General features: G+C 39.8%; 1 protein-coding gene across 2 annotated transcripts; it reads left to right on the plus strand.

The window, feature by feature from the left end:
• The first annotated feature begins 3,065 nt into the window (after positions 1-3,065).
• Positions 3,066-11,865, plus strand: LOC113008524 (uncharacterized). Of its 2 annotated transcripts, XM_080290605.1 has the most exons (9): positions 3,066-3,616; positions 4,428-4,533; positions 5,109-5,179; positions 5,260-7,288; positions 7,374-7,432; positions 7,496-7,610; positions 7,682-7,729; positions 9,879-9,977; positions 11,270-11,865. In XM_080290605.1, exons 1-9 carry the CDS (start codon positions 3,554-3,556, stop codon positions 11,503-11,505), a joined length of 2,826 nt encoding a protein of 941 aa, XP_080146731.1. In that variant the 5' UTR covers positions 3,066-3,553; the 3' UTR covers positions 11,506-11,865. The 2 variants fall into 2 exon arrangements, with proteins under 2 accessions (XP_080146731.1, XP_080146729.1); XM_080290603.1 differs by having other exon boundaries at positions 7,374-7,610.
• Positions 11,866-12,309: the final 444 nt, after the last annotated feature.

Consider the following 12,309-nt stretch of genomic DNA (forward strand, 5'->3'; position numbering starts at 1 on the left):
CACTAAAGAGTTCAGGTGCACGACATGAGGATTTAATGAGACAGCTTTTATCTTACTGCTTTCGTGGAAGATCAGGTGAGAACCATACAAATTCCCTTACACATGATGTTTATATAAATTCATCCAATAAAGCAAAGTAATATAGGTTATTATATTACGTTCGGATACACCAAAGCATCTAATTTTTGACAGTTTAGCTAGCCAGCATGCTAGTAGCAAAAGTTTGACATTCTGTTGCTGTTGGTTTGATTAATTTTGGTTTTAGCATCACAAAACTTGTGGTTTTAAAACTAGTGAGATCTGTTTTCAGAAAATATTTTACAAATGAAACAAAAACTGTAGGACAAATATGCTTATTGTTCAACCATACTAAATCATTATTTTAATTTATAACTTTAAGAAATATAAAAGGTTAAGGAAATGTGGATATGAAAATTAACTCATTAAGATTTGCAGTAACCTTAGACCAAATAAAATATACGAAACAGAACTTCCACAGGTAGGGCATGCAGCCTCTGACACACAGTGATACAAGATAGGAGGAACTGTTGGGAAACACAGATATTTGGAACCTTTAGGGGAGCTCTCCCCAACATAAATAGATTTTTCGATCTGTTTATTTCTATGTCTACATACATTTTGTAGTATAATGTGTTATTTCTAAAGTCATTAATACCTGATCTTTGCAGGGGATGGCGGCAACAAGGCCACGGAGAGCTAAAATAAATCCCATACAAGATGCTAGGTATTACTGCTCCTTAGGTGAAGACAAGGCAGGATTTGATGTGAGGTATATTGATTCATTTAAAGGTGAGTTGATTCCAAAGAATGCAGTCAGCTTCTCAAAATAGAAATTTTTATGTTTTTTGTAGTTTTTTTGTAGCATACCATGCATGAGAAAATTAATAATCACGAATATAATTATACTTGTTTTATTATTATTATTATTATATTTCTATTTTTTCCTTGTCTTTCCCCAAGGAATTATGAACATGTTACATGTTCCAAAATAAATAATACAATATAATCAAATAAAAAACATATTTAAAAACAAGAAGGATTTTAATTAAATGGTTTATAGTTTATTGCCCAATTTGTTTTTGATGTGTGTCTTTAGGTCGCGGTGTGTTCAGCTGTCGGTCATTTCAAAAGGGAGATTTTCTTTTTGAGTACAGAGGACAAATCATAACTAAAGAGGAACAAGAAAACCGAATGAAACTTTACCATGATGCACTCAATGTTTTCATATTTGATTTCAAGTTCAATGGAAAACAGTTATGGTATGTAACTGCTTTGATAAAGGATAAAATACATGAGGTTTACAAATTATAATATTCAAATAATATTTTGAATTGAATATTAAAATGTTATTCAGACGTTCTACAACCTAATATACTTAATGACTTTCTTTACAGAGTGTAATTGTTATTGTATACTTTTTGTATACTTGATGCTACCAGAGAGGACGGCTCACTTGGCAGACTTGTAAATGACGATAATGTGAATCCAAACAGTAAAATGACAGTTACCAGAGTGGATGGAAGGCCCCATCTCTGTTTGTTTGCAATCAAAGATATTGGTCCAGGAGAAGAAATCACCTATAACTATGGTGATTCCAATTGGCCATGGAGAAGCAAGGTATAATGTAAATAGTACAGTATAAGTATAAATAGTATTAAATGAATAAAGGCTATTGTTACACCCCGGCCTAGGCAACCGGAGTGCAACGCAGGAAAAAAGTAAAAATAAAGAAAGAAAAACACACAAAAAACCCCCCACTAAAGCTCACCACCAAAATCCCAAACGGAAGTGTCTCAAAACGAAAGTATTGACAAAACCCATTTACAACTATGTACAACAGACTATTTATTTACAACAAACACACCAAACTATTTACAACACGGGGGAGATCGCGACCATGACACACTGAAACACAGGGTTTAAATACCTAGAGGGAGCAATCAGGAAAATGGACAACAAGAGGGAAACACAGCTGGGGCAACTCAGAACTGACGAGACAGGGAAACGTAAACTGAAAAGACTAAGATAACACAGACTTTCAAAGTAAAACAAGAAACACATAACAGTCACGCCAAAAACAACACACTGACAACACCGAAACGTAACAGTTCCCCCCACCCAAAAATCAAACATTTAACACCAAGTGAAAAGTTTGATCCAGACAGACGAAGCCGATGAAGGCTGGAGCGGTCCCACTGACCCTCCAGCAGACGACGAAGGCTGGAGCGGTCCCACGGACCCTCCAGCGAAGGCGGATGAAGGCTGGAGCGGTCCCACGGACCCTCCAGTGACGACAAAGGCTGGGGCGGTCCCACGGACCCTCCCCTCAGCGAAGGCAGACGAAGCTGATGAAGGCTGGAGCGGTCCCACTGACCCTCCAGCAGACGACGAAGGCTGGAGCGGTCCCACGGACCCTCCAGCGAAGGCGGATGAAGGCTGGAGCGGTCCCACGGACCCTCCAGTGACGACAAAGGGTGGGGCGGTCCCACGGACCCTCCCCTCAGCGAAGGCAGACGAAGCTGAAGGCTGGAGCGGTCCCACTGACCCTCCAGCAGACGACGAAGGCTGGAGCGGTCCCTCGGACCCTCCAGCGAAGGCGGATGAAGGCTGGAGCGGTCCCTCGGACCCTCCAGCGGAGACGGACAGCTGAAGCGAAGGCAGACGAAGATGATGAAGGCTGGAGCGGTCCCACTGACCCTCCAGCAGACGACGAAGGCTGGAGCGGTCCCTCGGACCCTCCAGCGAAGGCGGATGAAGGCTGGAGCGGTCCCACGGACCCTCCAGCGACGACAAAGGCTGGGGCGGTCCCCGGACCCCCCAGCGAAGGCAATCCCGGACGAGCCCCCATATGTTACACCCCGGCCTAGGCAACCGGAGTGCAACGCAGGAAAAAAGTAAAAATAAAGAAAGAAAAACACACAAAAAACCCCCCACTAAAGCTCACCACCAAAATCCCAAACGGAAGTGTCTCAAAACGAAAGTATTGACAAAACCCATTTACAACTATGTACAACAGACTATTTATTTACAACAAACACACCAAACTATTTACAACACGGGGGAGATCGCGACCATGACACACTGAAACACAGGGTTTAAATACCTAGAGGGAGCAATCAGGAAAATGGACAACAAGAGGGAAACACAGCTGGGGCAACTCAGAACTGACGAGACAGGGAAACGTAAACTGAAAAGACTAAGATAACACAGACTTTCAAAGTAAAACAAGAAACACATAACAGTCACGCCAAAAACAACACACTGACAACACCGAAACGTAACACTATACTGAAAAGTATGCATACACACACGGGTCCTGTGTAATACTCAACTGGACAGGTCCAGACATTAGGAGGACTGAGTTTAGAAATGAATTCAGATCAATGAGAGTTACTCTGGCAATTGTGCATACACACACGGGTCCTGTGTAATACTCAACTGGACAGGTCCAGACATTAGGAGGACTGTATTCATCTTGGCTAGACCCAAAGACTGCCATTCATTATTCACGCTTCTTCTTTAGAAATCCAACATGGTGGCATCTCAGGCTGTGGATGAGAATGCAGCCAGTTCCTCTCCTAACGACGCAACAAAGGTAAATTGGAGTTTCAGTGTCAGATTGTTTTAGTTGTAGACTGAGGTGCTAGTTATTAGGCAGTATTGAGGTATGTGGGTCCTTGGTTATCTTGACCAAGTAAGATGCACGCATTAGGAGGACTGAGATTTGAAACAAGAAGTATGAAACCCCAACCCTAAATCTGGTTTGCATAAAGACGTAGTTCTCGGCTTGGTTGAAATGAACTCTGATGTAGTTAGATCGCATATTTGAATTTCAGCTGATCAAGGAGCAAGAATGAAGCTTACTATAGGAAGGAGCATGTAAATACAACCGAAACAATCGCTAAACTCTTTCCTGTTAATGCTAAGCACATTTATGTAACATTGTTGTGTAAAGGCCATCCGTTATGTCTTGATGGATTCATGACTTCATGATTTAATTATACTTTTTTACACTCCCAGTCAAAACTTTGGACACATCTTCTCATTTCAGAAAGAACAAATTGTAAGTCTAATCTTTTTTGGGTGTTGTGGGTCCACAATGAATTTTCTTTTCATTGTGGTTTTGTAATATATACCATAATATAAAACCTAGAAGAACAAATTGTTTTGAAAATTGATCTATATACAGCAGGTATTTTTCCCTTTAAATTTTGCATTGCAAAAGTTACAAAAATTGATTTAATAGTTTTAGTAACACTTGAACCTGTTTTTTTTTTTTCTTCCGTCCTTAACTCCTTTTTAAAGAGGAACCAAAACAACTATTTGGTTGTGATATTTTACATCACAAAAGTATGAATTTTGTTTTTGATTACACTGTTTTTTTTTTGTTTTTTTTTACCAAACAGGACTGCGATCATGATCTAGTCCCTGACGAAATGTCAAGTTTAGAAAAATGTTTTGCATGTGGAGGACCTTTTTCGCCTCTGAAATGGAGTGGTGTGAGATGTGAAGGTAATTATTTAATTATGGAAGGTTGGGTACATTAGAATATCTTAAATATGATCCATAAGGAACACTATACAAACTAATCCATAAGTAAATATGATATATGTTCATAATGAACCTTTTACATCTGCACTTTTTACATATTTACTTACCATGTCATTATTAAAGCTGCTATACCCAATTTGCAAAAACAAGTTAGCTTAACATATTTTTTTTTCATGTTCATAACAACATTTTAACAAAGCATAGCTACAAATGTTGTTTGGAGATTAAAGAAAAAAAAATGAAGTGGTTCTGTTGCATTTGTCTAAAACCATCAGCCAATAACATGGCTCAGTCCAGAAAAACGATAGAACAGTCTTTCCTGACTCCTTAAATTCTACATTAACATGGCTCCACCACACTATGCACTGGCCTGTTTAGCAGCAAAGCACACCAGGGGGTGTGGCCTATGGATAATATCCAATGGGAGGGGGGAGCCTTCTTGACTGTGTTTATGCTTCCATCTAGCCTGTTTTTTTAAATTGGGGAAAGCGGCTTTAACTACCTTTCTTTTATTAACTTAATTTTTCTCTGTCTAGTTTGCTACCAGTCCTGGCACAAAAGATGTTATGTTAGCCACAAGGTGAACCTCACTGAACCTCTTCCAGAGGTAAGTGTTTTTGCAGAATTCTTCTCAGTAAAATATGTAAGGTAAACAAAGTCTTACTTTGTGTTTTTGATTGTTATTAGGTCTTTAGTGAAGATAGTTCAAGTGAGGGGGCTTCATCAGAAGAGGAATATGTGCCAGATTCTATAGCTGACTCAGACAGCTCATGGGACAACAAATCAGAGCCTTTAAATATAAGTTGCAAACAAGTACAGAACTCTGAGATCTCCAGCAGTCAATCTGCTTGCAAAACGAAAAGACCTCGCCTAGAAAGTTTTTTAGAGAGAGTAGGACAAAGAATTTCAGAAGATGCCGAATCAATATCTGAAGATGGAATTGGCACAAGACAGCTCGACGTATCAGGGGTTATTGCCACAGCAGAAAAGTCTGATGCTGAAGGCATTGTTGATGACTCTAATACTACGGCTGAAGATTCCTTAAAAACATCCTCCTCACTAAGAAACAAAACATACTGCTACATTTGTGGAAAACTACAGACAAAGTTTACACGTCATTTAAAAACTCATGAGAAATCACATGCAGATGTTGCTCGAGTTTTAAGTCTTCCCAAGAAGTCCAAAGACCGTTTGAAAATGCTTTCTAAGCTGCGAAACAAAGGAAACCACAGACATAACTCGGAGGTCATCGCAAGTGGGATTGGATCATTAAAAACCAGACGCACATCAAAAAAACCCTACAAAGGAAAAGACTATATTCACTGCATTTATTGCGAGGCATTATATCTTAAAAGAGATCTTTGGAGACATGTTCGTAAATGTTCTTCAAAACCAGTGGAGGCCAATTCAGAGGGGGGACGAAAAAAGGTCTTGTCCCTGGCCTGTATGAGTGAGTCAGCTCTGTGTCAGCAAGTTTCCCCCGGTGTTTGGAAGATATTAGCTGTCATGAAAGATGATGAAATAACTTCTACTGTGCGAAGTGACTTCTCTATTCTTCAGCTTGCTCAATCATTCTTTAACAAACATGGGAAAGATCCCACCAAATTTGACTACATTCGCCAGACACTCCGAGAATGTGGAAGACTTCTGCTCACACTTCGGAAAGAATGCTCAATACACACTTTTGAGGATGCTGTAAGACCTGCAAATTTCAATGTGGTTATCAAAGCTGTTAAGAAGGTGTGTGGGTATGATGAAGAAAAGAACTGCTACTCGACTCCAAGCCTTGCTTTAAAGTTGGGACACTCACTGCAGAAAGTCTGTGATATTATACATTGCAGAGCACTGATGGCAGAAGACAGTGCACTGATAAAGTCAACCCAGAGTTTCAAAACCCTTTATGCTACAAAGTGGTCAGAACTCATCTCCCATACTGCATTAACCACACTAAACGAGCGGCACTTCAACAAGCCTTCCACACTTCCTTTCACAGAAGATGTTCAGCGTCTTCATAGACATCTGGAGAAGACTACAGAACAAGCACTGAAGGACTTGGAAGAGCATAGTTCACCAAAATCATACAGTGAACTTTGTAAAGCTACCATGGCAAATGTAATACTATTTAACAGGAGAAGAGGGGGAGAAATTTCAAAGATGACACTGAATGGCTTCCAGGAGAGAGACACTAGTACCCTGCACAAGGATGTTGCAATTGGACTGACAAAATTTGAACTTTACCTTTGTCAACACTTCAGTCGTGTAGAATTGAGGGGTAAACGAGGACGCAAGGTTGCAGTGCTACTTTCACCAGACATGGTGAATGCCATAACACGGCTGACAGAGAAAAGACAAGACTGTGGTGTTCTGGCAGAAAACATATTCCTGTTTGCCAGACCTCATTGTCTGACTCCCTACAGAGGACAGGACTGTTTGAGGATTTATGCGACTGAATGTGGGGCTGAAAACCCTGAACACCTACGTTCAACGAAGTTGCGCAAACATGTCGCAACTTTGTCTCAGATCTTAAACCTCAAGAATCACGAGTTAGACCAAGTTGCCAACTTCCTAGGTCATGATATTCGTGTTCATCGCGAATATTATAGACTTCCAGAGGCTACTACCCAGCTTGCCAAAATATCCAAACTACTGATTGCCATGGAGAAAGGGTCTCTCAAAAGGCTTCAAGGCAAAACACTTGAAGAGATTGAAATCGAAGGTAAAGTGGTGTTAAGGTTAAGAATTATACACGTTTCCTGCACTATAACCTTATAATTCATTAAGACAATCTTTTATTTTGTTAGATAACCTACAGTTGACAGATTCAAGTGAAGAAAGTGAGGTCGGAGCGGAGCGTGAGGAGGTCGGAGCGGCGCGTGAGGAGGTCGGAGCGGCGCGTGAGGAGGTCGGAGCGGCGCGTGAGGAGGTCGGAGCGGAGCGTGAGGAGGTCGGAGCGGAGCGTGAGGAGGTCGGAGCGGAGCGTGAGGAGGTCGGAGCGGAGCGTGAGGTCAATGAAGGAAATCTTGTATATCCACAGATTGGTAAGTACAATGTGATTAGTCTCAACTTTGTTAAATTTATGAAATCACATGACTAATAGACTTTATTACAGATTCTATAGATACTAGAATGATGAAGAAAGTTGTCAAGGAACCTCCAGGTATGTGTTTGTCATCATTTATTGAAGCTTTTACCTTTGTAACTACTTCCTAGACACTTTTGCTATCTTTGCTATCTTTATGTAAAAAAAAAAAAAAAGATAATTCATTACTATCATTTTTCCAGTGATTGTTACCTTTGTCCAAATGGTAATTTAAAGAAAGTCAAGGATCTTTCTAAAGACCAGCTCAACAGAATAGAAAGGTCAGTTTTGGAGGATGGTCAGGTAGGAAATGCTAGTTTGAACAGGTGATTTTGAGCTGTGATTTAAAGTTCTAGAGAGAATCTAATGAGCAGAGGAAGTTCCAGAGGGTGCAATTAGCAGTGGCAAAGGATTGTACCCTCAGATTTATGATTTTGATGATGGGGGTAAGGAGGTTAGTGTTAGCAGTGTTGTGGGAGAGTGACAGTAAAGACAATCCCTCAGGGTGGCGGGGGCGAGGTTGTTGAAGGCTTAAAAGTTGATTAGGAGTTTGCACTCAATACTATAGTCAGTGTGCAGCCAGTAATGTTCTTTTTAGGATGTGGTGATATAGTCTCTAGAGTGAGTGCAGTAGAGTAAGGGGGCAGCAGAGTTCTTAATAGATTGCAGTTCTTGGAGGTGAGTTTGGGGAAAGCAAAGATGCTGGGATTCTTTTTGAGGGTGGAGAGAATGGATAGGATTAGGAAGAACAATATCATTGGGACTGCACATGTTGGAAAAAATGTCTACATTGTTCTACATTGGCCAGGTTGAGGTTGTGTTGGGCATGTGCAAACAAGGGACAGTGAGGAAGGTTTGTTGAAGGATGTTAGAAAGGAAGCTGCCCTGCAGGAGACAGAAGGAGATGAGATTAATCAAGAGAGATGAAAATAGTTGGTGTGTGGAGGGCTGATCTACTACTCTTTATTTACCTGGTTTGCGCTTCTGAAGTATTCCCTCTACGCTCTCATCCTCTTTCTACAGTAAATCAGTGGTGAGTGGAAAGTTGACCAGTCACCGGAGTAGTGATGGGTCGTTCGCGAACGAAATGGCTCTTAGAGCTGGTTCTTTGAAGTGAACGATGCGAGCCGGCTCCTTATTGGGAGCCGTGGATTTTTTTTTTTTACTTTCTCTTGCCCTCTCTCTCCCTTTTTTCGCTGCACGTCAGCCTTGTGTTTGCGCTGAGTAGAGACGGGAGGGGCGCAAACAGAGCCTTGCGTTTGCACCCCTCCCGCCTCTGAGCAGAGGGAGGAGCTAGGGGCGGTAGTTACACTCGCAACAGCAGTAGCACACGAAAAGAGCAGCAGGGAGAGAGAGAGAAAGAGAGCCGGGAGCAACAACAAGAGACAATGTCGTCACATTAGAAAGGTGGAGTAAAGAAAATGAGTGACACCAAGAAAAGAAGCAAAATCTAGAACCATTTAAATTTTACTGACAATACATAGGCAGAGTGTAGAGTCTGCAAGAAAAGGATATCATATAGAGCCGGTGCACGGGCACCTGAAAACTGTCCACTCATCAGTGCGATGGGAAGATAAAACACAGTGAATTAAGTGTGATATAAGTGAAGCTGCCAGTGTGTCTACCCACTGAGCTGAGCACTGGGCACTTGGTATTTTTAAATTTAAAGTTTAAATTTTAAAAGTTAAATTGTAAATGGTAGGTTTTTGTATTTTATAATTTATTTTTTAAATTTTATGTGGAGTGAATAAATAAAAGCAGATTTATATAATGAACATATATACATAGAAAACACGTTTTTAAACATTAGTAATTCATTTTGTGCATAATTTTATATTGTTGTTAATAATAAATGAATGAAAGCAACAAAATAACCTGAAGAGCCGGTTCGGGAGCCGAAAGAGCCGGCTCTTTTTAGTGAGCCGAGCCGAGAGAGCCGGATCTCTAAAAAGAGCCGGAAATCCCATCACTACACCGGAATCTTGTTTGGAGAAAAATTCAGCCTTGTATCTTTTAATATCAGCTGTAATAGCTCTAGCCATATTCCACATTCACATGTGTCACCTTAAACTAAAAGTCATAGTTGCGACTCTGGATTTATCTTAGAAACCATATTCAAGATTTCAAGGTCCATTAGTTGCTTGACCACATTCAGGAGCATTTGACATTACATTATAAGAGATTTAATACAACAAATATATGCTTACTGTTTTGTTTTGTTTTTCAGCACAAAGTAAAAATGGAGCGGATAAGGTCATTGAACCCAACAGAATACTAAACAAGGAGATGAAGCCAAGCAGTAAGAAGAAAACAAATAAACAATCTGGTAAATGGTGACATGCATACAAAAGTCACTTAAGCACAAATGTAAACTTCATGCATTTTTGAACCCAGTTATCCACACCACCCAAGCCAGTATGGTGACTATGCTCATCTTTCTGCCAGGGACCGTACCATAATTCTACAACTTGGTTAGACAATTATATTAACCTACTTGGTAAGGTAAAACATAAATCACATTCAATGTGGAACAATACCTTGTATTAAGTAATGGGATAAATGTTTAAATTACTTTCCCTATGCCTGTTTTAATCTGTAATACATTTAAATACTTATCATTTTCAAAACAGCAATGCACCAAAACAATTAATAAACAAAGCAATGAGAACATATTATGATTTGGGTTTTTAATTTTGAGGATTCCTCAACCATTGGGCTTCTACATTATCTCCATACTCTGAACATCATCTTATTCCCATAGGCAGAATCTGGATAATATTGGAAAATTTGGGCTGGTTTGGCTAATTGTGGGCTGTAACCTGAACGTCTTGAAGAAAATTATGTTCACTGAAAAAACCTGAAGGCCCACCTCATGGTCAGGCAGGGTCCACCCTTGTTTTTAAATAAACATTTGAGTCAGACAGTTATATATGAAATGTTTGAGTATATGTTATACATTTCAAATTATTACAATATCATGCTATACATGTTTTTTGTTGTATAACGGTGTGTGGAATAAAATGCTCTCCATCCATAGTGATTTGCCATAGCTATTTATTGGAATTCTGACTTAATGTGGGCTACCTTTCAGAATTTTACATTTAAATAAATGTATTCATCCATTGTAATAAGTATTTAAACAGTCAGCATTACAGGATTTATACCAAAGAAACACTGTTACAACAAATTCACCTTAAAGGGGACATATTATGCAAAACCCACTTTTTTTTGTTGCTTTTGTATGTATATTTGGTTATGAATTGCCTCCCGACTCCTTAAGTGTAGGTTTTCAACAACTAAAAAAGGAGCTCTTTTAGGTCCCAGGTAGTGTATTTTGCACAATCCAGCATAATCACAGCCTCAGCACCTGTCCTCGTGGACAATGCAAAGGCCGTCTTTGGGCTGTGTAGACTAAACACTAACTGTTCTTAGCAGGGCTGTAAAACTAGTGTGTGCAGAACTCAATTCTTCGGCTTATTTGAAGGAAGCCGATTATCGCCATTATATTTTTGCATCCTACAACCATGTCAACTCACACAATTGAGCATAATACGTCCCCTTTAATTTAAAAATTGTTTAAAAAGTAGTTTGTTTACATTTATTTTTTTCTGCTTCTAGCTTCTCTGGAAAATGCAAGGAGGGTCAAAAAGCATCCTTGGTCTCCCACGGAGGTTGCTGCAATAATGAAGTATTTTGGCGAACATATCAAAAAAGGAAAACTGGCCACTATTATCGAATGCCAGCAATGCAAAACTGCAGAAGATCCTGCTCTGGCTGGTCGTTCTATTCAAAACATCAGAGATTTTGTGAGGAATCGGGGCGTGTCGTTGAAGAAAAAAGAAAATCCTATGTAGAGGAGTCTACGTAACTCCAAAGTACTTCTTGGAGGAGTTACAAAAGATATTTTGTATGTTTTGGTTTCTCATTTATTTATTTTCGAATTTTACTATTAGAAGATTGGTAAATTCATTTTGTTGACACTGTTTTAGTGCATCTGATCTAAGAGGACATATAATTTTATATTGCCAGTTATTTTCATTTCTGTTAACAAAACAATCCTGTTTTTGTAAAATGCACTCAATTTGTTCCTTTTATTCACCTGTTGCCCTTTTAATACACACAAAATACATGTTTGTGTATGTGTATGGCCTTTGTCCTGTTAATAAAGTTAGCCCTGACAATTACTGTTCATGTCAGGGGGAGGAGCCAAGTTACCTAATTAGTGTTGTCCTCTTATTACACCATGTTGTCAGGTTCTTATATTTTGAGTTCTGGTGTGTTTTTCACAATTTTGAAGTGAGATTTGTGTTGTACAACTCAAATGGGATTTTTAAAGATGCACTTCATCTATCTAGCACAAGCGGAAAGGGGGGTCCGTTTAGTGTTGCAAAAATCTTGTTTGAAAAAATTGTCCTTCCAATTCACCTTTACCTGTGTGTGTGTGTGTGTGTGTGTGTGTGTGTGTGTGTGTGTGTGTGTGTGTGTGTGTGTGTGTGTGATCTGTGTGAGGTCAACATGTGACCCTGTGAAGACTCCCCATAGCTGGTGCCAGGAGTCTAGCGGTCCCTCTAAACAAAAGGCTCTTACACTCACACAGATATACGATTGTTTGCTATACCATATATCAGCAAGAGAAGATACGACCTCTCCTAGGAGGT

Source organism: Astatotilapia calliptera, chromosome 16 (genome assembly GCF_964374335.1).
Source record: "Astatotilapia calliptera chromosome 16, fAstCal68.1, whole genome shotgun sequence".
Taxonomy (NCBI): Eukaryota; Metazoa; Chordata; class Actinopteri; order Cichliformes; family Cichlidae; genus Astatotilapia; species Astatotilapia calliptera.

Bases quoted from the DNA above. Each gene is read 5' to 3' on its own strand.
- LOC113008524 (XM_080290603.1), top strand. From the start codon at position 3,554: ATGGTGGCATCTCAGGCTGTGGATGAGAATGCAGCCAGTTCCTCTCCT. The intron at 7,289-7,373 runs GTAAAGTGGTGT...TTATTTTGTTAG, and splicing joins TGAAGAGATTGAAATCGAAG to ATAACCTACAGTTGACAGAT. The intron at 7,611-7,681 runs GTAAGTACAATG...ACTTTATTACAG, and splicing joins TCTTGTATATCCACAGATTG to ATTCTATAGATACTAGAATG.